We start from the raw sequence: 25,986 nt of genomic DNA, 5'->3' as shown, positions 1-25,986 counted from the left end.
GATCCGTTCCGTTTATGTCAATCATCTATCTAGGACTTGTGTTTATTTTTCCCACCATGTTTCATCCCGATCCCTCCACTCTAAGTGTTTTCCAAGTTTTAGGTTCCCCCTCCCAACTCCCCGCCCCAATCACAAGATCTGGTCGGGATTTAAAATAAGAGCTCTAAGACACGATATTCTTCTAAACATCAAATTTCATTGAGATCCGATCACCCGTTCGCAAGTTGAAAATACCTCATTTTTCTAATTTTTAAGACTTACTCCCCCCCCCAACTACCCCAAAGAGAACAAATAAGTTCCGATTATGTCAATCATGTATCTAGGACTTGCGCTTATTTTTCCCATCAAGTTTCATCCCGATCCCTCTACTCTAAGTGTTTTCCAAGATTTTAGGTTTCCCCCCTCCAACTCCCCCCAATGTCATCAGACCCAGTCGGGATTTAAAATAAGAGCTCTGAGACACAATATCATTCCAAACATCAAATTTCATTAAGATCCAATCACCCGCTCATAAGTTAAAAATACTTCATTTTTTCTATTTTTCCGAATTAACCGGCCCCTACTCCCCCCCCCAGATGGTCAAATCGGGAAAACGACTATTTCTAATTTAATCTGGTCCGGTCCCTGATACGCTTGCCAAATTTCATCGTCCTAGCTTACCTGGAAGTGCCTAAAGTAGCAAAACCGGGACTTTAGGTTTTCCCCCTCCGACTCCCCCCAATGTCATCAGATCCGGTCGGGATTTAAAATAAGAGCTCTAAGACACAATATCATTCCAAACATGAAATTTCATTAAGATCCAAATACCCGCTGATAAGTTAAAAATACTTCATTTTTTCTATTTTTTGCGAATTAACCGGGCCCCCACTCCCCCCCAGATGGTCAAATCGGGAAAACGACTATTTCTAATTGAATCTGGTGCGGTCCCTGATACGCTTGCCAAATTTCATCGTCCTAGCTTACCTGGAAGTGCCTAAAGTAGCAAAACCGGGACAGACAGACCGACAGACAGACCGACAGAATTGGCGACTGCTATATGTCACTTGGTTAATACCAAGTGCCATAAAAATGTGGAATTTCGTATCTTTTGCCAGAAGACAAATCACGGGTGCGTGTTTATTTGTTTTTGTTTTTTTTTCTTTTCCCCAGGGGTCATCGTATCGACCAAGTGGTCCTAGAATGTCGCAAGAGGGCTCATTCTAACGGAAATGGAAAGTTCTAGTGCCCTTTTTAAGTGACCAAAAAAACAGAAGCCTGGTGGCCTAAAATAATCTAACGGTTTTTATCATTTTGTAATTTTTGAAATTTCATTAATAAACTAGAGGGTGCCATTAATATATGAAAATATTTAATAGAATATTAATTAATTAATAAAATAAAAATAAAATGAATTTATTGCTTGTGGCTTGTTTGCTTGTGTGCTTGTAATTGTCATTATATAATGTAAATGAATAAATATAGCTTAAGATGAGTAAAGCTTAAATTGAATCTGCAAATCAAGCGTAAAACAAACACAAACCATTACAAACATGAGTTTGGCTATGGTCCCCTTCCCTAACTGTAAAAGTCTAAAGCCTACTATGTCATTGGTGCTTTACTGAAAATGAATTATATCATAAATATATTATTTTTTTTATTACTTCACTGTAAATAAGAATAAAAATTATAGTGAAATAAAATTTTGAACGGATGAGCTTTCAGCAATTAATATAATTATTTATCGAATATTCAGACATTTTAATAGTTCTTTCCAAGGCTGTTCAAAACATATATAGTTTTCATTATAGCTGAAATGATCGGATATATTTGGGGGAAAAAGGGGAGGGAAAGTTGGTTGCCCTCAAAGTGAATTAAATCACTTTTGACTCCTAAAAGGAAACTAGAACTTTCAATTTCAAATCAAATGAGCCTCATCCAAAGTTTATACAACCATACCTTCCATAAAAGCCATATGTGCACAGGGGTCTAACTTACAACCTTTGCCCCCATGCTCTGGGAAGTTATGCTAACCCTGGAAGCATTGTTATATGATCTTTGGAATATTTCGAACAAAGTGACTATCTCAGAATTTCGATCTGGTGTATTTGGGGAAAAGAGGGTGTGAGGGACTAGTTGCCCTCCAACTACTTTGACTCTTAAAAAGCAAACTAGCATTTCCAATTTCCAATCAAATGAGCCTCCTCTAAAGCTTCTACGACCACTCTTCCATAACGTTGCAACTTACAACCCTTACCCCCAGCTCAAGGGGATTATGTCAGCTCTGGAGGCATTGATTTAGGATCTTTGGACAATTTTGAACAAAATGGCTGTCTAAAAATTTTGATCGGATGCATTTGGGAAAAAGAGGGCTTTGGAGGGGTCCCTGGATCCCTGGTAGGCATCGTTATATGATTTTGGACTGTTTTGAACAAAATGGTTATCTCAAATTTTTGATCAGATGCATTTGGAGAAAGGAGGATGCGGGGCGGAGCTAGTTGTCCTCCGATCTCTTTTGACTCTTTGAAAGGAAACTAGAACTCTCAATTTCTAATCAAATGAGCCTCCTCCAAAGCTTATTCGACAACCCCTTCCGTAAAAACCTTATATGCCCCGGGATATAACCTACAACACCTGCCCCAGGGCTCTGGGGGATGTTGATCCTGGAGTTTTTGTTATGTGATCGTTATACTATTTTTTTTTTTAGCAAAATGGCTATCTAAAGATCTTGATCAGATACATTTGGGAAAAAAGAAGGTGTGGGTGGGGTGCTTGTAATTCTCTGATCCCTTTTGACTCTTTAAAAGGGCACTGGAACTCCCGATTTCCAATTGAATGAGCCCCCTCCAAAGATTACACGACCACCCCTTCCATGTGAATTGCCTCTGAGAAGATAATAATAAATAATAAGACATTGGAGCCTTATGGCCTTTACTGTAGGCAACGCTATAGCGTTGCCTCTGAAAACTATCTGTGAACAGTGGCTAACTTAAAGAATTGGGGCCATTGCCCCTGGAGCTGAGGTGTTTGTTGACCTACGAGCTATACTTATTAGGTCTTTCAACGCCTCTGAACAAATTGACTGTCTTAAAATTTAGATCCAGCATCTTGGGACTCATGGTAGGGGGGCTGGACTAAGTAGCAGAAAAGGCACTAGGGGAGGCCGGTTGCCTGCAAATTAGTTTTGGCTCTTAAAATGGTAACTAGAACCTCCAATTTTAAATGGAATGAACCCCCTACCAAGTTTTATGATCACCTTCACATGAAGTTGTATGACCACCCGAAGTTCCTGGGGGAAAATTTTGGCCTTTTCGTGGCTTGTCGTTGGGTCTGTTCTTAAGGGAACCAATATTTTTTTCTTTTTTTTGCATCGGGGTTCCCTCAGACAAGGACTTAAAAGATATAATTGTCAAGCCAATCAGGCGTAAATTTGGCCCTTTTTCGGGTCTCTTGCATTCTTGGGGGAGGGCATGCCCCTGAATTTTTTGCACATTAGGTTCCTCTTTGCGTAAGGACTTGCGACTGTAAGTTTCAAACTGATTGGAGATAAAAAAAAAACAGTTGGCCAATTTCTTGGCCCTCTACCCCCCAAAATATTACAAAAAGAATTACAGCCTGATGCTATCAAATTCTCGCTTCAGGAAGCTTAGAACTTTAAATACCTCCTCTCAGATCCAAGGTCGAATCCCCATTTAGTGGGTGCTCCTTTCCATTCATTGGCCGTTCAGAAGACCTGTTTTGTAGTGCGCTTGTGGCTTTAATTTCTTCCAAAACACTATACCTAATCACGGCTCTTTTTTTTGTGACATTTCGCTTCTGAGCTTTGGCTTGTGAAGACGTTGTTATATTTAATTTAGTTTCGTGGCGAAGATTTGTTGATTCCTTTTTTGAGGTCGCTAAATGCTTGGTTCAAGGTATGTTTTATTTTTGGTCAAATAGAATAACTGAGAAAAGTTAGTTTGAGATAGTCTTTCTAATTTTTTATAGTCAAGACATGTTGATAAAAAGCCACGATTGCGGATGTTTTGACATTCATTTGTCATGGGTATGGAATGAAGGCCAGGGTGATTCCATTAAATTGCAAACCTAATGATTCCATTAAATTGTTGGATTCACGGGTTAGGGACCAGGTAATCCAGGTTTGGTTTACTGGTGTTGAGAAGTCAGTTAATCTAAGGGTTTTTTTTATAAGCAGATTAAAGTTGTGTATGGAGAGGTTTTTTACTTGAGACGGAACCTACTTTACTTGAAGTTTACTTGAGGGTGATGAAATGTTGGCTGCAGGTGAGAGGAAATTGTGTGCCATTGCGTAGGAGACACTGGGATTTGTATAATGCAGATGGCCCAGGAAGTAAGTGTGCCTGCTCCCTTTGTGGGGAGTATGAGGATAACCTGGAACATTTTATGAGTAATCGCCAAAGTTTGGAGAACTTAAGAAATATTTTTTGGGGGAAGGGGGGGGGGGGTGCACCACGACTCCAGGTATCTTGAAGACCTCTTCTAGGGAGCTAATTATCACGATTGAAGGTTTTATAAACAATGTTTTAGTGGCACAGAAATCATAATTTCAAAGTGTTGTGTGCTACTATTTGATTTGTTCAATTTATACGTATATATATATATATATATATATATATATATATATATATATATATATATATATATATATATATATATATATATATTCTTTTTCTTTTTTTGTGTATATGGCCACTGGTTTTAAATACACGTATACATATATATATATATATATATATATATATATATATATATATATATATATGTTTTTAGATTACTGATTACTGATCGCATATGTGACAATTCACTGACTACTCAGACTGAACTGGGTATCTCGAGTATATGTAGCGTAACCGGTATTACAACGGATCAAACAATATAAAGCACAACAAACAAATATATTGTTAGGGCTATATGTGTCAATAGGGGGGGGGGTGCATTGTCAGGTAAATGACTATGATGCTGTGTGACTATTATTTAATTAAAATCAAGTAGTTGCAGGTATCAAGCCATGGCTATTGTAAAAAAAGCCAAGACAGATAGTCCGAATAAGAGGCAAATCTGGCATATGTGGCGGTTGTTTACCCTCGGGAGACGGCGACAGAGCAGCTTCATCGTTGAATAAATCGAATATTCCATTGGATCGAATACCAAAACCACTTGTAGACGACTTGGGTATCGACCGGGGTATGGTAAACGGTAGAGCAGCAATATAGAGCAGAGAAACGGGGGTAGATTTGCAGAATAGCGGCTCTCCAGTTGAAAACATGCTACAATAAAAGAAAAGACATTTTTAGATTACTAATTTTATGCTGCTATATACGGTTAAAGTCACGGACAATTCACTGACTACTCGGGCAAAACTGGGTATCTCGAGTATATACAGCGTAACCGGTATTGCAACGGATCAAACGATATAAAGTACAACAAACAAATATATTGTTGGAGTTATATGTGTCCATAGGAGGGGGGGGGTTGTATTGTCAGGTAAATGACTATTCTGTGATTTGACTATTATTTAATTAAAAGCAAGTAGTTGCGGGCATCAAGCCATTATAATTGTACAAAAAAACAAGACAGATAGACCCAGTGAGAGGCAAATCTGGCATATCTGGCGGTTGTTTGCCCTTGGGAGACGGCGACAGGAATGAACCCCCTACCAAGTTTTATGATTACCTTCACATGAAGTTGTATGACCACCCGAAGTTTCTGGGGGGAAATCTTTTGGCCTTTTCGTGGCTTTTCGTTGGGTCTGTTCTTAAGGGAACCAATATTTTTTTTTCTTTTTTTTGGATCAGGGTTCCCTCAGACAAGGACTTAAAAGATATAATTATCAAGCCAATCAGGAGTAAATTTGGCCCTTTTTCGGGTCTCTTGCATTCTTGGGGGAGGGCATGCCCCTGAATTTTTTGCACATTAGGTTCCTCTTTGCGTAAGGACTTGCGACTGTAAGTTTCAAACTGATTGGAGAAAAAAAAAACAGTTGGCCAATTTATTGGCCCTCTACCCCCTAAAGTATTGTAAAAAAAAATTACAGCCTGATGCTGTCAAATTCTCGCTTCAGGAAGCTTAAAACTTTAAATACCTCCTCTCGGATCCAAGGTCGAATCCCAATTTAGCGGGTGCTCCTTGCTATTCATTGGCCGTTAAGAAGACCTGTTTTGTTGTGCGCTTGTGGCTTTAATTTCATCCAAAACACTATACCTAATCACGGCTCTTTTTTTGTGACATTTCGCTTCTGAGCTTTGGCTTGTGAAGACGTTGTTATATTTAATTTAGTTTCGTGGCGAAGATTTGTTGATTCCTTTTTTGAGGTCGCTAAATGCTTGGTTCAAGGTATGTTTTATTTTTGGTCAAATAGAATAACTGAGAAAAGTTAGTTTGAGATAGTCTTTCTAATTTATTATAGTCAAGACATGTTGATAAAAAGCCACGATTGCGGATGTCTTGACATTCATTTCTCATGGGTATGGAATGAAGGCCAGGGTCCCATTTGCAAACCTGATGATGTCATTAAATTGTTGGATTCACGGCTTAGGGACCAGGTAATCCATGTTTGGTTTACTGGTTTTGAGAAGTCAGTTAATTTAAGGTTTTTTAAGCAGATTAAAGTTGTGTATGGAAAGGTTTTTTACTTTAGACGGAACCTTCTTTACTTGAGAGTGATGAAATGTTGGCTGCAGGTGCGAGGAAATTGTGTGCCATTGCGTAGGAGACACTGGGATTCGTATGATGCAGATGGCCCAGGAAGTAAGTGTGCCTGCTCCCTTTGTGGGGAGTATGGGGATAACTTGGAACATTTTATGAGTAATTGCCAAAGTTTGGAGAACTTAAGAAATATTTTTTGGGGGAAGGGGGGGGAGGGTGCACCACGACTCCAGGTATCTTGAAGACCTCTTCTAGGGAGCTAATTATCGTGGTTGAAGGTTTTATAAACAATGTTCTAAAGGCCCGGAAGTCATGATTTCAAAGTGTTCTGTGCTACTGTTTGATTTGTTCAATATATATATATTTATATATCAGACTGAACTGGGTATCTCGAGTATATGTAGCGTAACCGGTTTTACAACGGATCCAACAATATAAAGCACAACAAACAAATATATTGTCAATATATATATTGTGTCAATAGGGGGGGGGGTTGAATTGTCAGGTAAATGACTATGATGTTGTGTGACTATTATTTAATTCAAATCAAGTAGTTGCGGGTATCAAGCCATGGCTATTGTAAAAAAAAGCCAAGACAGATAGTCCGAATAAGAGGCAAATCTGGCATATGTGGCGGTTGTTTACCCTCAGGAGACGGCGACAGAGCAGCTTCACCGTCAAATAAATCAAATATTCCATAAGATCGAATGCCAAAATCACTCGTGAACGTCTTGGGTACCGGCCGGGTTGTTGTAAATGGTAGAGCAGTAATAAAGAGCAGATAAAAGGGGATAAATTTTCAGAATAGCGGCTCTCTAGATGAAAGGATGCTAAAACAAAAGGAAAGACATGTATAGATTATTAATTTCGTGCTGTGGTTTATGGTTAAAGTTGCGTTTGTGACAGTTCACTGACTACTCGGGCTAAACTGGGTATCTCGAGTATGAACAGTGTTACCGGTATTACAACGGGTCAAATAATATAAAGTACAACAAATAAATATATTGTTAGGGATTTATATTTGTCCATTGGGGTGTGCGTTGGAAGTGGTAATGACTGATATTTTAAAAAAGATCCTAGAATAAGGAGGTTAATCGTACTGTTTTTACTTTATGCTAGTTTTGTGTATAGCATAGAGCCTTGTGTATAGATTTGTGTATAGATACAGCCTTGCTATAGATTTTGTATAGATACATTTGTATCTATACAAATAGATAGATTTGTGTATAGATACAGTTTTTACTTTATGCTAGTTTTGTATATAGTATAGAGCCTTGTGTATAGATTTGTATTGCTATAGATTGTGTATAGATACATTTGTATCTATACAAATAGATAGATTTGTGTATAGATACAGTTTTGCGTATAGATACAGCCTTGCATGCAAACGTTTTAAGCTTGCATCTTTTCTAATTTAAAAAAAAACTTCCTTTTGATCTTCACTTAAGTTCGTTCTGAGATACCGTTGGCTGAAAATCACCCTCATTTGGTTTTTTCATCGTTCTTTCTTCCTTTTAGCGTCGTACGTTATATCCTGACTCTGGTTGCCCAATTCGCTCAATTACGCACTGGGAACGCTATCGCGTGCTTAATTTTGTTGTTATCGACAGATGCGACTATAGTATGGATCTGGCATTGCGAGCTTATTTTTAATATTTGTATTCAATTCCCGCGCGGTAAACGCGATTCAAAGCAACTCTAAATGCTTTCATTAGTTTCTCATTGCAGATGCTGAGTACGGGAACGCAGCTTTTATGTCACAAGAACAATCTGGTGGAAAACGGATTTTACGACAGTTCGCACTGTGGAGGTAATTTATTGTTCTTTGTTATTCTTAACTTTCCTAAATGCTAAGAGAACTTTTTCATACGATGACTAGTGGTCTGTGTAGCGCAGGCACCGATCTCCTGATTTCCGGCCGGAAGTGCAATGCGTGGTTGGGAGCAAATGATCCGGTGCTTCCCGTATTTTCTCTCATATTTCTTCTTCCACCCCTGGTTCCCACTACTGAGTCAGTCCCGACACGTTTTTTTTCTGGCGGAACAGACGTACGACAGAATCGGATGGAGGTTCACTAAGAAACGCAGACTTTTGCGTCGCTGCGACAAACTTTAGTACAGCCAAAATTAGCTGTTAAATCAGCTCCATGACTTTGGTTTTGATTTATTTGTTTTTTAAATCAGAACAACGCATCCAGTTTGTCGTATGGATTGAAATTATTCAACGCATCCGACATTGGAGCAAAACGGATGGTATTGCGTCGTTTGTTGCACGATTTGTGTCATTTGTCGCATGTCGCAGGATTTTGCCTGAAATTGCAGCATCGGGAACCATGGACTACCCATTTAGAGCTGGGTTGGTTCTGGCCGATTCACAACATTGACCCCCATTCTAAACAAAACAACCAGAAACACCAGGAGTCGAACTCTCAGGACTTCTCAGGAAATAAATAATATCTAGATAATAATATCTACGGACTTTCAGGATATAAACAATTCTATTATTTAAAGTCTATTTTCTTCCGTAAGGGTAGAAAACCTCTACGGTAAGTGTGTATAAAACCTCAAGTAAACAAATGTAATTAAGTCTTACAAAATAACTTCAGTTCAGTGACTTATTTGTTGTCTATCAGGTTTATCCTTTTTATTCTGGTTTTTCACTACCCAAACTTGACTTAATTAACATTACGTAATCACTATGTATGTTTGTTTTTTAAACCGGAATCTTGGATGTAATATTTTTTCTGAACCTTCATTGGGAAAAAATTGGCGTACCTTAAACTGATTAAATAAAAAAAACTAATTTTTTTAGCTGAAAGTAAGGAGCGACATTAAAACTTAAAACGAACAGAAATTACTCCGTATATGAAATGGGTTGTCCCCTCCGCAATCCCTCGCTCTTTACGTTAAAGTTTTTAATTGTTTTAAAAAGTAGAATTGTGGCAAAGAGTCAAACTTTAGCGTAAAGAGCGAGGGATTGTGGAGGGGACAACCCATTTCAGATACGGAGTAATTTCTGTTCGTTTTAAGTTTTAATGTCGCTCCTTACTTTCAGCTAAAAAAAATTAGTTTTTTTTATTTAATTTCTGAACGTTTTTGAATTAATGTATGTTTGGTTTTGGCTCTCCGCACATAAATTATTAAAATTAAATTTGTATATTAATTCTTTTTTTGGCTAAATGGCTTTCTCTTAGTTTTGATCAGACGATTTTAAGAAATAAGGGGTGGAGAAGGAGGCCTAGTTGCCCTCCAATTTTTCGGTTACTTAAAAAGGCAACTAGAACTTTTAATTTTATAACGAACGTTTTTATTAGTAAAAAATATACGTAACTTAAGAATTAACTTACGTAACAAACTTTCATAATCTTATATTTTTATTATGTATACGATGGGGTTTGTACCCTCGTTAATACCTCGCTCTTTACACTAAATCGTAAGTTTTGTCCCTATTCTTTAAGAATGACCCCTGAATCAGAAAGGCCGTAGAATAAATAGTTGAAATTACTAAAAATACTTTAGCATAAAGAGCGAGGTATATATCTCCTCCTAAATACCTCGCTCTTTATGCTAAAGTATTTTTAGAACCCCTCATATGCGTAATAATCTCTGTTCGTTTTAAGTTTAAATGCTACTCCTTCCTTTCATTTGAAAAACGTTTTCATGTTTATTTTTCATTGTTTTCTTATAGTAATGCTAGAAAATCCTGCGCCCTTTTCATTGAATTTTTCTTCCCCCATGACAGATTCCTCCAAGGAAAGATCCTCCAACATAGCCCCCTCCCCTCAGCCCCACCCCCAAACAAAATAAAATCCCCCTGAAAACGTCTGTACACTTCCCAATAACCATTACTATATGTAAACACTGGTCAAAGTTTGTAACTTGCAGCCCCTCCCCCAGGGATTGTGGGGGAGTAAGTCATACCCAAAGACATAGTTATTATGGTTTTCGACTATGTTGAACAAAAAGGCTATCTCAAAATTTTGATCCGTTGACTTTGGGAAAAAAATGAGCGTGGGAGGGGGCCTAGATGCCCTCCAATTTTTTTGGTCACTTAAAAAGGGCACTAGAACTTTTCATTTCCGTTAGAATGAGCCCTCTTGCAACATTCTAGGACCACTTGGTCGATACGATGACCCCTGGAAAAAAAAAAAAAAAAAAACACGCACCCGTGATTTGTCTTCTGGCAAAAAATACAAAATTCCACTTTTTTGTAGATAGGAGCTTGAAACTTCTACAGTAGGGTTCTCTGATACGCTGAATCTGATGGTGTGATTTTGGTTAAGATTCTACGACTTTTAGGGGGTGTTTCCCCCTATTTTCTTAAATAAGGCAAATTTTCTCAGGCTCGTAACTTTTGATGGGTAAGACTAAACTTGATGAAACTTATATTTTTAAAATCAGCATTAAAATGCAATTCTTTTGATGTAGCTATTGATATCAAAATTTAATTTTTAAAGTTTTGGTTACTATTGAGCCGGGTCGCTCCTTACAGTTCGTTACCACGAACTGTTTGATACAACTAGTCAACTTCATGCGTATGTAGGCGGAGGAGTATCCTAAGTCTTGGTTTGGAAAATCTCGTTCCCTTGGTGGTATAGTCAAGAATAAGATAAGGGGGCTTGGACGTGTCTCCAATTGTTTAAGATCTTTCAAAAACATTTGCTGACTCTTTGGTTATATAATACTAAAGAAATTTTTTTCCTTTTTAGAGCCCCTTGAAATTGATTCTACCCCATCTTGAATCGGTCCTGTTCAAGGGTGCTGGCATAAAATTTTCCAGGGAAGGGGGGGGGCAGACGCCAAAATTGCAGTGGTGGTTGGGTGACAGGGAATATATTTAAGGATATTTTTTCGTTGGAATAAGTTTATTTTTAAATACTTTTAGGAAAAAACTCTAAAATAAAAAGAGCAAGTAAATTGCATGTAAAATGAAACAATATACAGTAAATTTTAAACGACAAGGACTCCTGGCAAAGGGGGTCAATTTATTTAATCAATTTAGTGTTTCATTATTATGCATTTAATATTGAAAGAAAATCAAAATCAAATCAAAATTACAGAACGATTTGTTGCTTCCATAGATTTTAACAAATGTAGACTTGTCTTTATACAATTTCCTATGCCTTACATAGTTTGCGGAAGGAATAGAGATGCTAAGAATCATCCTACCTGCATAGTTACCACGTTTTGATTTTATAACGGCCATGTAATATGTACCTCTTTCATAACAAGACAATTCTCCCACTCGAACTTAAATCATTTATATGTTCAGACATAAAAGAAAATAGAATAGCAAAAGAAAAACAAAATTTAAACTTACTACCCAGCTGTCAAATTGACCCTCTTTCTTTTTATTATCCTGTTCAACTAAATAAAGTTAACAGGTTCAAAAACATTTTTAGGCACATAAAAGTCTTTTTTTGACTGATCTCTTTTTGACTCTTAAAAGGGTGCTGGTTGGGAGGGAGATAGTTGCCTTAAGATCAATTCTTTCAATTTCCAATCGAATGAGCCCCCTCCGAAGTTTATGCGACGACCAACTATTTTTAACAAATAGCTATCTCAAATTTTTTATCGGATGCATTCGAGGGGAACATGGCACTGGTGGGGAGGGGGCTAGTTGGCCTACGATCACTTTTGACTCTTAAAAACAGCTCTAGAGCTTCCAATTTTCAATCGAATGAGCCCCCTCCGAAGTTTATAGGACGATCCCTTCCATATGTAGTGCCTCTGGGAAAAAAAACAATAAAACATTGCAGCCGTATGGCGTTTACTGTAGGTGAAACCATATCGTTACCTTTGATTCATTATTATGAATAATCATCAAATCATATAGAAAAAATGTTTGTGGAAAACTACAAAGGTGTCACTCTGTCACAAATTAGAATTTATATCTTCCTTATTAAGGGTCAAAATCAACTGGGAGACAGCCAACAATGGGGCAACACACATTTTTCCATGGTTTTTCCCTATTCTGCTGTCTTTCCTTTTGTTTTCATATAATTACTTTATAGTCCCAAATTTCCAGGGGGTGTGCCCCCCCTGCCGGTGCTTATGGTCCTGTTGAATCCATCTCGTAACAAAATTTTCGTGAGAAAATACTTTAAAATCCATTTGTTTAGGCTTAAATAGAAATTCAAAAATATAACATCCTCCCCCTTGAAAAAATACCCTGATACACTTTCACGAAAATGTCAGGTATGCAAATTTATTCTACCCAAGGATTGCTCTACCAAGAAATTTATGCTTCTAAAGTAAACGGCTGAAAGGTAGAAGCCCCTTCTTTTGTTCCTGTCAAACAGTTCGTGGTAACGAATTGTAAGGAATGAGCGACCCGTCTCAATAGTAACCAAAACTCTAAAAAATGGAATTTTGATACCAATAGCTATATCAAAAGAATCGCATTTTAATGCTGGTTTTAAATATATAAGTTTCATCAAGTTTAGTCTTACCCATCAAAAGTTACGAGCCTGAGAAAATTTGCGTTATTTTAGAAAATAGGGGGAAACACCCCCTAAAAGTCATAGAATCTTAACGAAAATCACACCATCAGATTCAGCGTATCAGAGAACCCTATTGTAGAAGTTTCGAGCTCCTATCTACAAAAATGTGGAATTTTGCATTTTTTGCCTGAAGGCAGATCACGGATGCGTGTTTATTTGTTTTTTTGTTTGTTTTTTTTTGTTTTTTTTCCCCAGGGGTGATCGTATCGACCCAGTTGTCCTAGAATGTTGCAAGAGAGCTCATTCTAACGGAAATGAAAAGTTCTAGTGCCCTTTTTAAGTGACCAAAAAAATTGGAGGGCACCTAGGCCCCCTCCCACGCTAATTATTTTCACAAAGTCAACAGATCAAAATTCTGAGATAGCCATTTTATTCAGCGTAGTCGAAAAACCTTATAACTATGTCTTTGGGGACGACTTACTCCCCCACGGTCCCCGCGGGAGGGGCAATAAGTTACAAACTTTGACCTGTGCTTGCATATAGTAATGGTTATTGGGAAGTATACAGGCGTTTTCAGGAGGATTTTTTTGGTTGGGGGGAGGGGTTGAGAAGAGGGGGATATGCTGGGGGAACTTTCCATCGAGAATTTGTCATGGGAAAAGAAAACTTCCATGAAGGGAGAGCAGGATTTACTAGCATTATTTAAAAAAAAAATTAAAAAATAAATATGAAAAAGCTTTTTCACCTGGAAGTAAGGAACAGCAATAAAACTTAAAACAAACAGAAATTATTACCCATATAAGGGGCTCACCTCCTTATGATACCTAGCTCTTTACGCTAAAGTATTTTTAGTAATTTCAACTATTTATTCTACGGCTTTTGTGATTCAGGGGTCATTCTTAATGAATTGGGATAAAATTTAAGCTTTAGTGTAAAGAGCGAGGTACTGACGATGGGGCGAATCCCCTCATATATGTAATAAAAACATGAGAATACAAAAGTTCTTGACGTAAGCTAATTTATAAGTTACGTAAATCTTTTACCAATAAAAAGATTCGTAAAAAATTAAAAGTTCTAGTTGCCTTTTTAATTAACCAAAAAATCGGAGGGCAACTAGGCTTCGCCCCCGCTCTTTTTTTCTCAAAATCATTCGATCAAAATTATGAGAAAGCCATTTAGCCCCCCCCCCCCAAAAAAAAAATATGCAAAATTTCGTTTTGATTATTCCTCTGCGGAGAGCCAAAATCAAAACATGCATTGATTCAAAAACGTTCAGAAATTAAATAAAAAAAACGAGTTTTTTTAACTGAAAGTAAGGAGCGACATTAAAACTTAAAACGCACAGAAATTACTTCGTATATGAAAGAGGCTGCTTCCTCATCAACGCCCCGCTCTTTACGCTAAAGTTTTTTACTGTTTTAAAAAGAAGAATTGAGAGAAAGAGTCAAACTTTAGCGTAAAGAGCGGGGCGTTGATGAGGAAGCAGCCTCTTTCATATACGAAGTAATTTCTGTGCGTTTTAAGTTTTAATGTCGCTCCTTACTTTCAGTTAAAAAAACTCGTTTTTTTTATTTAATTTCATAGAGGAAGAAAAGGTTTAGGCCTTCTTTTTCAGGAAAAAATCTATCTAAATATCCCTGCATGGCAGGGGGATCAAATTACGCCGGATGGTTCTTTTGGAAGGAGTTAATACTACCCTCCTCAAGGTTCGTCACGTATGGGGGGAGGGGGACCCCGCTTTTTTGGTTACTCGGTAAAAAATAATAAGTTGGTAAAATCGCGACACTTCACGCCACGATTTTTCCGACGCCGGTAAAAAATTTTGTTCGGTTCAATAAAGACCACAAAAATACTGACATCTCATCTACAGATATTTTTGAAGTTGGTTGGTAAATACAATGGTTTTACCGACTCGTGCAGTGATTTTACATTTTGTATTCGAAACAGACATTCTGCTAATTATTAACAAAAACAGTCGGTAAAAATGAACAGCTAGTCGGTCAAATATTTTACTCCCCCCCAAACATTTTGGCTAGTAACGACACTGCCCCTCTGTCACTGAGTTTTCTATGTGTAAGTGTATTTGAAAAAAAAATCTACCCTTAGAACTGAGTACCGTGCAGCTTTGTTGTCTCATCCCTGCTTGTATTTTTATTATATATTATTATTATTATTAAGGAAGAATGTTATGCACAAAGAACTGAAAAAGTGAAAGCACCCCTCAGTGACGTTGATTGATTACAGTTAAGGAAAATGATAGGAATTTGTATAAGTAAGCAAACTATGACAACACAGTTGTTTCCTTTGACCATGTTATATTGTGAAATATGTTTTTACTTTTCAAACAACCAGTTTTCCCCTTGGAGACACATCTGAGAAATAAATCATGCGATAAGAGTAGGTTCCTTTACAGTCGGCAGACATGTGCTTGTGTTTTTTGTCACTTCCCCGCTATCTTCCCTCTATACGGTCGGCAGCTTGGGCCTTCTGCCCTGATGTGTTATTCCAAGTCGAGTTTTTTTTTTTTTTTTTTTTTTTTTTTTTTTTTTTTTTTTTTTTTTTTTTTTTTTTTTTTTTTTTTTTTTTTTAGTGGACGTTCAGGGGATTTATACAGTCTTTTTTCAACTTTTCGACTCGTAGGTCTATAAAATTTTTCACTTTTCAATATTTTTTTTTCTTTTTCTCACTTATCTACACTAATACTTACTTGCACCTTTGTCTCACTTATACACTAATATGATTTACCCTCCCACGGTGTGGATTTTCAAATCATTCCTGCTAGGATTGATGTGAGGAGTTAGACTGTTGGCAATCCCGTTTATGTCGATTAAATTTGACAAGAAACTTGCAAAAATTGTCCTCCCCTTAGATTTCGAAAATACCATAAACCCCATACTACGTTATAGTGAATTGACGCCATAGGTTGGAAATTTTCATCTGTTTACCACTTATGATGTAGATAAGAGTAAAGGGAAGTGATAAGAAGATCTTTGGTGAATTAAGATGGGAAGATAGGGAAAAAGAGAAAAGTGCTACTATTACTGCAGATTTATTGGGTCTTTCTATGGTGCCTTTATTGAAAAGGGAGCAAATTTTAGAGAAAATGGATTATTGAGACTATTGTGTTTTTGTAAGATTAAAGACGAAATTTCTCTGTAGGCAATAATTAATCAGAATTCTTTTGCTTTCAATAATAGATTTAATTCAAAATTCTGCGCAAAATAGGTCTTGATTAGCTTGGGCAAACCTTGGTAGATTAAGTAGATGTTTAACTTTAAGCTGATAGTGGTGACATAATTTGGGGCTCTTCTCCCTCCCCTACATTGTAAAGTACCAGAATAGAGAGGGTCTATAGTAGTTAGGGTAGTGAATTATTTAACAGACAACATTTGCCTGGAAATGTTCAAACAATTTTTTAAGGCAACTGCACCCTATTGTCTAGATTTGTCCGATTTTTTTTTCTTTTGTTTTAGTAACCACTGAAATAATATTCCTTATATGTCTCAAATATTTGGTGAATAACGAACTGTAAGTAAAGAAGCGAGTCGCGCTATAAGTGTTCAATAAATGTCCAATATATGTTTCTTAATTCAGAAGAATTACAACGTTCGGAAAAACACGCCCAACGCATTTTTTCAATTCTAGAGCCAGTTTTTACTCTCACTGATTCGATTTTGATTCTTCCTAACTTTATATCAGTTTTCTCTAAAATTCCTTGTGTTAAGGTCTGATTTCCTCCAATTATTTTCCCTAGTAATTAAATGATATTTTGCCTAAGATTTCCATAGAATTTACGCGAAAAGCACAGCACAATTTTAAATTGTTACTTTAGAGTTGCACAGCTTTCAGTATAAGAACATATACTCTCGGAAAATAATTGTTATGAATTTTGTTATTAAGTAGGTGTATGTACCCTGTTCAAAACTCATCATATAAATCGGAATGGAAATGAAAGTGAAATTCATGAAGGTTTACCAACCATGATGTTAATTTTCCTATTTAGTTTTGGGATTGGGAAGAAAGTTGGGGTCTTGAATACCCTCAGTTTGGAGCACTGGTTTCCCTGTTGGTTGTATGCTCCATAGGATATACGTACATACATTGTTTAGCCTTAGAAGGGATCTGGTACTTTTTGCTGAAGGGCGTGGGGAGGTGGGTCGATAACACAAAAAGGAGTTTTAGGTAATAATTTTCTTGGGAACCCATCTCATGTGTTCAGGCGTACAATAGGGGCAGATCAATTTTTAATAGGGATATCTTCAGAACGAGATCAGATATCCGAGAACGGATATCCGAGATCAGATAATGATAAATATAAAAAAAAATCCACTTACGAAAATATCCAAAAAAAATTTCAAATAAATGCAATGTTGTTCAAGCAGTAATTTACCCGAATAAGTAAGACTAGGGTGACATTTTTGATTCTATTTTGGATGTCTGTTTTTGTCAATTTTAGGAGGCTGAACTAATGCCCAGCTAGAATATTGCTGAAAGGTAACGAGAAGATCAGCAATATGCAGTTATGCGTACTTGATTTCGTCACTGCAAATCTTCAGATCTTCTTTTAATACTGCTCCACTTACAGTTCTTCAACTTGGGCATCTCCCAAATGAGACCACTTCCATCGGTCATTGTCTATAATCTCCCTTCTACGTCTGTTTTCTTCAAGGAAGACTTTTCTGTTAGAACAGAGATTGTGGCTTCAAATTTCTCGCATTCCATGGTTCAACTGAAGCCAAAATGTTATAAATTTCGTCTTCAAAATTGAACCGGTCTTTGATCTGCTTGATTAGGACTATATTGTATTTTCGACAAGACTGGTAAAATAGATCAATGCTATCACGTGTCTCTTGAGCATCTTCTAGTTCTTGCATGGAATCAGTTGCAACTATTCCCACATATGTCTGCTTTAAAGGCTGGTACTCACTTGAAAGGTAGAAATCCAGCTTGGTAAATGAACCAACATTACGATTATAGTCCAGCTCAATGAAGGTAGACGCAATTTATTCACAACTTGCCTTTAAGGAGTGATGGAGGGGGAATTCGGATTGAAAAAGCTATGTTGAATTCAAGGTATGGCTTTTTCAACATGCTTTGTAACGTCGAGAAGATCAGGTCATTTGTTACAGTTAAGTCGTCAAATATGGTATTTCACATTAGTTGCATAAAACTCAACAGTCTTTATTTCTAAATTTTACGCTTATCTGCAGCACAAACTGGTGTTGTAACAGATGATTCTTAAAAAAAACTGACCATACGAGAATTTTTCAGCTTTCCTTGTAAAGCAATGAAACTTTCCCTGAATATCCCTAAAATCTTTAATTTGCTCTAGATTCCCCTGAATCGCTAGACTCCAAAGAGATGTCCCTAAAAGAACTGGTTTTCCCTAAAATAGGAAGAAATCGCTTTAAGTGGAAACCCAGTTTCCCATATTTTGGTGTAGATCCCCTGCCCCGTAAAATTAATCCCTAGAAGTCCATATTCAAACTCGTTTCAAAGAAAAAAACATCCGTCAAGATGAAATCTCTTCACCAATCCTCGTTGCTCTCATTGTGTGGTATTCAGTCATTGTGTGGTAATCAGTCAGTGTGAATATACTGTTTGCTTGATGGATTATAAAGCCAAAAGTTTTAAAGCTTAACAATTTATACTCGTGAAAAGAATTCACTCAGCCAAAAAAAAACTAAATTACTAGAAGGGAATTTATAGTTTATCGTCTAAAGCAAGCTCTTTGTCTAAAATGATTTATTACCCAGAATTACTTTTATTATCTGTGCTCCAGCCTTGGAACAATTCTAAGTTATTAACTCTTAGATAATTAGCTCCTTGATTTTTCATTCAGAAACAAATCATACAAAATCAATAAAAATACCATGCTGAATGAGAAGCTTGTATCTGTACATCAAAGTAATAAACTAAATAAATATCTAATAAAAGACCGAAAAGAAGAGAAAAAAGTAACAGCAAAAAACTTAAAAAAACGGAATCCTGACGAAAATAGGCTGGGAATAAAAGGTTGGAACTGTTCCGGTTCTGTGAGATGGCTTGGGTCTCCGCTCCAACATAAGCTCCTTTCTCCATCCCTATCCGTTAGAGGGAAATCCTGCTTGCGTGGCATCAGGGTGGGCCTTTCACAAGTTTTCCTAACCAAAACCGTGATTGCTAACAGTGCTGCAGGGTTTTGGAGTGGTGCCCATCGAGAAAATTATAGTTTCGTGGACGGCAACATTTGCACTGGATTCTGATTATTGAAAAATTCCTCTGGGTTTGGTGGGTTCTGGTGGGATTTTTTCGGCTGAATAAACCCCTTCCTTTCTAAGTTGTCTATTATGGCCTGTCTGCCATAGTAGTAGTAGCGTAGTAGTAGTGCCCGTACTAGCATGATATTTGTAGTTACGAATAGATAACGAGTTGAAGGTATTAGGCTTAAGAATATCTGTGCAGTATTTTGGCTCTTATTGATTGAAAAGCATTGTGTCAATTCTGGAAAACTATGTTATGACCAGATGTGCCCAGGTCTACACAAAGCCTTCATTCACACTGGGAATTTCAGGGAATTTTCGCTGTCTGGTTTTAAGCTAACTTAACCGCTTGCTGCAGACTTGAGAAAATGTGTTAGTTCCCGTCCTGCACGGGTTCCGGGACCATTGCTTTTCCTGAGGCCAAAATAGTTTCAATGACTTGAAGAATGGAAATTGCAATCGGAATGTTACAACGTTAAAAAACAAATTTCCTATCTTGATTGACCAATTCAGATGCTACAATACTGGGCATATTAGGAGTTTTAAAAACTTGTATTCCAGGGTTTTACGAGATGAAGTTAGTTGAGAATTTATTTACTCAGGCAGGGATTATGGATATTTTCGTATATAAATTTATTCATCTGTTCAATTTTTTAGTTGAGTCGCCTAATGATTAGAAATGAGTTATAAGTTAATTCAACAAAATGGTTATTTTTTTAATTTCTATTCTAGTTTATTTCTTTTTTTAGAAGCTGAATCGGAAAGCCCTGGAAAGAAAATGATCTTGCAGCTCTACGCGGTAACGATCATCCTCTTTGACATATGTGTTCTACTCTTCCGCATCATATACCACGTCTGTCTAAGTATCTACAGATGCTTTATTCCTCCTCCTATGAGATCAGTTGAAGGGGAGATAGTATTGGTGAGTAGATGTTACTCTAGTGAAGATTGGGGTGCACGGGCCAAGAGCTAAACCTTTGGCCTATAAATCAGTTTTAAAAATCCTTGCATGACTCAGCTAGGTGTTTTGCTTGTACGTATAGGCCTATGTTTAATTTTCAGCCTCCGATTTAAGACTTTAAGCTTTGGTGATTACTTAGGGCTTGAGCTTCAGTACCTATGACCTTGGAAATTAGAGATTTGCAATGAGAAGGCTAACTAAAATATTCGAGGCACTTTTTAAGGCCGTGATTAAGTGAACTGGTGGAACTCGAAAATCCCATGTTAAAATTGAAAATTTGTATTTAAAAAGTACTTAAGTATTCATTGGCAGAAGATACCGCTTTTAATATCAGGCCGTAGCTTCTTGAAGATGCTACAAAATGTTTGCTAGGATTTTGCTCTATTTCCTCTAATTGCTTAGAAATCTTAGAAAATGTCTAGCTCTTTTCCACAAGTGTACTCTATGAAGGATATTGCTTTCAGAACAAAATCGGTACTATCATGAGTGGAAGACAATAACCTGTAAGATGATTGCAACCATTTTTCGATGTATTTTCCTGTTTTCGAACAGTCCCATAGAATATTTTTAGCTACCTGAATTTTTTACAAGTTTTTTGCCAGAAAGAATCGTTTTAGATCGCCGATAACACCCCTAAAGACCAGATTTACAAGGTGGTATAATTAACCTGCTATTTCCGCCAATGAATAAGTGCTATTTGAAGGGTTTTTGACAATCGACGGTCTCTAGAGAATTGAGAGACAGAAGGCTACCCTAACTTCAATTTTGAACCTCGATGTTTTCAAGTTCACTTAATCACGACCTTAAGGAAATTTCAGAGACTCTTTGTCCCGTACAAGAAATTGGCCAGTATTTTCCGAAAAATGTTCTGGCCTCTAAGCCCCCTCCCAAACACCTTACATGTCTCTACACTTTCCCAACCAGCAAGCCCTATTCGTCCGCAACACTATCCTCTTTTACTAAGAATCAAACGGTTCATGGTAACGAACTGTAGTAAGGAGCGACCCGGCTCAACAGTAACTCAAACTCTAAAAAATAAAATCTTGATACCAATAGTTACATTAAAAGAATCTTATTTTTATGCTGATTTTAAATATATAAGTTTCTTCAAGTTTTGTCTTACCCATCAAAAGTTACGAGCCCGAGAAAATTTGCCTTATTTTACAAAATAGGGGGAAACACCCCCTAAAAGTCATACAATCTTACCGAAAAGCACACCGTCAGATTCAACATATCAGAGAACCCTACTGTAGAAGTTTCAAACTCCTATCTACAAAAATGTGGAATTTTGTATTTTTTGCCAGAAGACAGATCATGGATGCGTGTTTATTTTTTTTTCCCAGGGGTGATCGTATCGACCCAGTGGTCCTAGAATGTTGCGAGAGGGCTCATTCTAACGGATTTTAAAAGTTATAGTACCCTTTTAAAGTGACCAAAAAGATTGGAGGGCACCTTGCCCCCCCCCCCACGTTCATTTTTTCCAAAAGTCACCGGATCAAAATTTTGAGATAGCCATTTTGTTCAGCATAGTCGAAAAACCTAATAATTATGTCTTTCGGGTCGACTTAATCCCCCACAAAACCCATGGGAGGGGCTGTAAGTTACAAACTTTGAAAAAGCCCCCCTGAAAACCTCTGTACACTTGCCAGTAACCATTACTATATATAAACAATGGAAGTGTATATTGGAAGGATCTTTCCGTGGAGGAATTTCCATGAAGGGGGCGAAGGATTTCTATCATTATTTAAAAAAACATTGAGAAAATAAATAAAAAGAATTTTTTCAGAAGTAAGGGGCATTATTAAAACATAAAACAAACAAAAATTATTACGCATATAAGGGGGTTCGTCTCCTCCACAATACCTCGCTCTTTACGCCAAAGTACTTTTAGTAATTTCAACTGTTTATTCTACAGCCTTTGCGATTTAGGGGTCATTCTTAAAGAATGGGACACAATTCAAGCTTTAGTGTAAAGAGCGAGGTATTGACGAGGGGGCGAACCCCCTTATATATGTAATAAAAATATGCAAATATAGAAGTTTGTTGCGTAAGTTAATTCGTAAGTTACACATATTTATTACTTTTAGAAACGTTCGTAAAAAAATAAAAAGTTCTAGTTGCCTTTCTAAGTAATCAAAAATTGGACGGCAGCTAGGCCTCCTCCCCCACACCCTTTTTTTATCCAAATCGTCCGATCAAAACTACGAGAAAGCCATTTAGCCAAAAAAAAGTAAATTTCGTTTTAATCATTCATGTGCGGTGAGTCAAAATCAAAACAGGCATTAATTCAAAAACGTTCAGAAATTAAGTAAAAAACAAGTTTTTTTTAACTGCAATGAAGGAGTGACATTAAAACTTAAAACAAACAGAAATGTTTCCGTATATGAAAGGGGCTGTCCCCTCCTCAACGCCTCACTCTTTACGCTAAATTTTCTTATTGTATTTAAAAGTAAAGTTGTGAGAAAGAGTCATTTAGAGTAATTAAAACCATGATATTTAATGGGTTTGATTGGTTACTATATATATATATATATATATATATATATATATATATATATATATATATATATATATATATATATATATATATATATATATATATATATATATATATATATTAACCAATCAAACCCATTAAATATCATGGTTTTAATTAACCAATTAAAACTATCGGATTTCATTTTGAGTGTCCTTGGTACTAAAAGGTCTTGATGTTTTTCATCAATATGGTTGTTGCTTTGGATCTTTTATCGGTGAAATTTTTTTTTTACAGTTTTTTTATTCAGGTTATTACTTCTTTCTGCTAAGTTTGTCGGTTTTCGGTGCTAAGTTTGTCATAGTGCTGATATCTTACATCTCAAAGATTATAGTTTTTTGCTTCGTCAAAGTAATAAGATGTTACAGCTTACAGATTATCGTTTTTTGCTTTATCAAAGTGCTAAGATCTTAAGACCTTCATCAAAGTGCTAAGATCAAATGAAACAATGAAGAGAGCTTTGATGACAATCTCATGTAAGTCCTTAGACCACTCATCAGATTAGCATGAAGGAATATTCTTGGAAAAAACCGCCAAAGAAGTAACATCAAGTCTTCGGATTTTCTTTGAAGTCGTTTTCTGTCAAAAGATGTAAGGTCTTAGTTCATTGGTTTGCTAAAAACAACGGGGCTAAAAAGAAAAGGTGAATAACTAAGATGATGAAGTCTGCCACAAACAAAATGAGCAACTTACAAAAAGTAGGAACTGGTGCGAGTGTCGAAAAAACAATTATCAACGTCATCTAGTATTTTGGGTTTTTTTTTTTTTTTTTTTCATGGTTCATGATCATGTTTCTTTTAGAAACTAAGATTTTTTCTATTTGATTGCGCTGAAAAACTGACAAGAAACGCTAAATGACATTGATGATTTTTTTATGATGTTGTAGCAATCTCATTTTTAAATTCTGGTTAGTACGTCCCACATAAGAGCTTCCACAAGTACATGGGATTTTATAAACCCCACTTTGCTACAACATCATAATTCTATTTCATCGTCTTTAAAGCAAAATACCAAACCTGAAGATTTCACGTCGACCCTTTTGGAACATATCTATAATTATCCAAATCATTTTATTTTGTTTGAAAATGTTTCTTTGATTTCTAGGGACCAAGGTTTAAAGCAAATTTTCAGGGAAACAATCGAAATTAAAAAAAAAAATTATTCAAGAATAATTCCATAAACAGAGATACAGGTGAATTTGGATTGAACTCAATTTATGATAATTTACTGAGGTCAAATAAAGTAAATATCACCTCACCTAAGAGCTATGACCTCTGTCCACGTAATATGTCAGATACATCTAATGAACCGGAACCGTCAAAGAGATTTGCCTCCGCTGTTGCATTGAAAAAATAAGAGCAATAAACTATATGTAATTAGTTTATGACGTATACATTTTGTTTATTTTTATTCATGTCTTTTAGTTTTACTGCTGATGATGAACACTGTATATGTGTTCGAAATATCCAGTTAAATAATCTTATATCTGTTCACTGTCAATTAAAAGGTTTCATCCCTATTTTGAACTGTTTTACTTTCGTCATGGAAAGGCAGTGTGGTCTTCGAAGTTATCTAAGATGAGGCTGGTTTCCAATCAACCGGTTCCGTATGAGCCTCCAGCCGTGGTCACAGTTGCGTTGCAAAGTGTTGTCCCAGATATTTTCAGGAGCTACCGCGTTGATATTGTCCAGTTATTTTGGCTTTCAGCGTGTCAGACCAGGAATTAAACGTGAAAGGAGAAGCATGAAGAGCTGCACAACTATAAACTTCCAGCGTAATCAAGTAAAGGCATGATAGAGAAAGCTGTGGCATTTCCTATCTGTTTGAGACAGTTCTTTTACTGATAAGAAGAGACAAGACTTTGCATTCTTTTCCATGTAGGGATGGAGCCAAAAATCCCTCTGAAGCCTACTAAACCTGCGATACTCGTAGTTATCAATAGTAATCTTCCTCGATTACTACTTCCTCGTAGTAATCAACTTGTAGTAATCTTCCTCGTCGGAACTCAACATAGTTCACCACACTGCACTGTTCAATTAGATAAACGCAACTGATCCACAACCACTCGCGTCCGTGGGCTGAGACCTGTTTCATTTTGGTTGTAAACTGGTTGTAAAATAATTGCAGATGAGACTAGTTTCCAACCGTTGTCTTGAAACAGTTGCCCCGTGGGTGCTGGGCCTTACACATACCCTTTGGTTCGCCATAGATAGCATGTTTTCAAATACGTAAAAAGTTGAGGTAATGCATTATGAAATGGCTAGACTGGAATTTTTACCATGAGAAATTCAGGAATATAAGCTGATAATATATAAGTTGAATATATGTTGATAGCTCATTTTTTACAAACTGAAAGAGATGAAAAGGCTCAGTTAAAAATTCCTTGAAGTTGATCTAAATATGCGGCTTATGCTTTACAAATCGTTGTCTTGAAACAGTTGCCCCGTAAGCGTTGATCCTTACACATACCCTATGGCCTGCCATAGATAACATGTTTAACTCAAATACGTAAAAAGTTGAGATGATGCATTATGAAATGGCTAGGCTGGTATTTTTACCATGAGAAATTCAAGAATATAAGCCGTGTTGATAGCTCATTTTTTACAAACTGAAAGAGATGAAAAGGCTCAGTTAAAAATTCCTTGAAGTTGATCTAAATATGCGGCTTATGCTTTACAAATCGTTGTCTTGAAACAGTTGCCCCGTAAGCGTTGAGCCTTACACATACCCTTTGGTCTGCCATAGATAGCATGTTTAACTCAAATACGTAAAAAGTTGAGGTGATGCATTATGAAATGGCTAGGCTGGTATTTTTACCATGAGAAATTCAAGAATATAAGCCGTGTTGATAGCTCATTTTTTACAAACTGAAAGAGATGAAAAGGCTCAGTTAAAAATTACAAATGTTATCTAATTGTAAGTTTCCTCGTTCAAAACTCCTGCAAACTTTCTAGGACCATGGACCGAACTTCCAAGGACCAAAATTTCGACAGTCATTTTCGTAACTCTTCACATATGATTCTACTTTGTCAAATTGCACTGTCAATGGTTTTTTCTTGTTTGACAACGTCTTATACTTGTCCTGTCCTCTTTTGTCACGTAGATTATTACCTTTTATATCTAATGCATCATTTTTCCTCTTGAATGACTTTTACTTTTTCAA

The 25,986-nt window shown here is 36.6% G+C and overlaps 1 protein-coding gene across 6 annotated transcripts in view; it reads left to right on the top strand.

Moving 5' to 3' along the window:
- Positions 1-25,986, top strand: part of LOC136031777 (17-beta-hydroxysteroid dehydrogenase 13-like) — a 76,083-nt gene that overhangs the window by 12,048 nt on the left and 38,049 nt on the right. For 4 of the 6 annotated variants that reach the window (XM_065711546.1, XM_065711547.1, XM_065711549.1 and 1 more), the window contains exons 2-3: positions 8,371-8,452; positions 20,076-20,248. In XM_065711546.1, coding sequence (XP_065567618.1) covers positions 8,371-8,452; positions 20,076-20,248 — 255 coding nt within the window. Of the gene's footprint in view, positions 1-6,192; positions 6,331-6,711; positions 6,745-8,370; positions 8,453-20,075; positions 20,249-25,986 lie in introns of those variants that run through there. The other 2 variants (XM_065711545.1, XM_065711544.1) reach the window with 2 other exon arrangements.

This window comes from Artemia franciscana, chromosome 10 (assembly GCF_032884065.1).
Source record: "Artemia franciscana chromosome 10, ASM3288406v1, whole genome shotgun sequence".
Classification (NCBI taxonomy): Eukaryota; Metazoa; Arthropoda; class Branchiopoda; order Anostraca; family Artemiidae; genus Artemia; species Artemia franciscana.
This window is presented reverse-complemented; position numbering and strand designations above follow the sequence as displayed.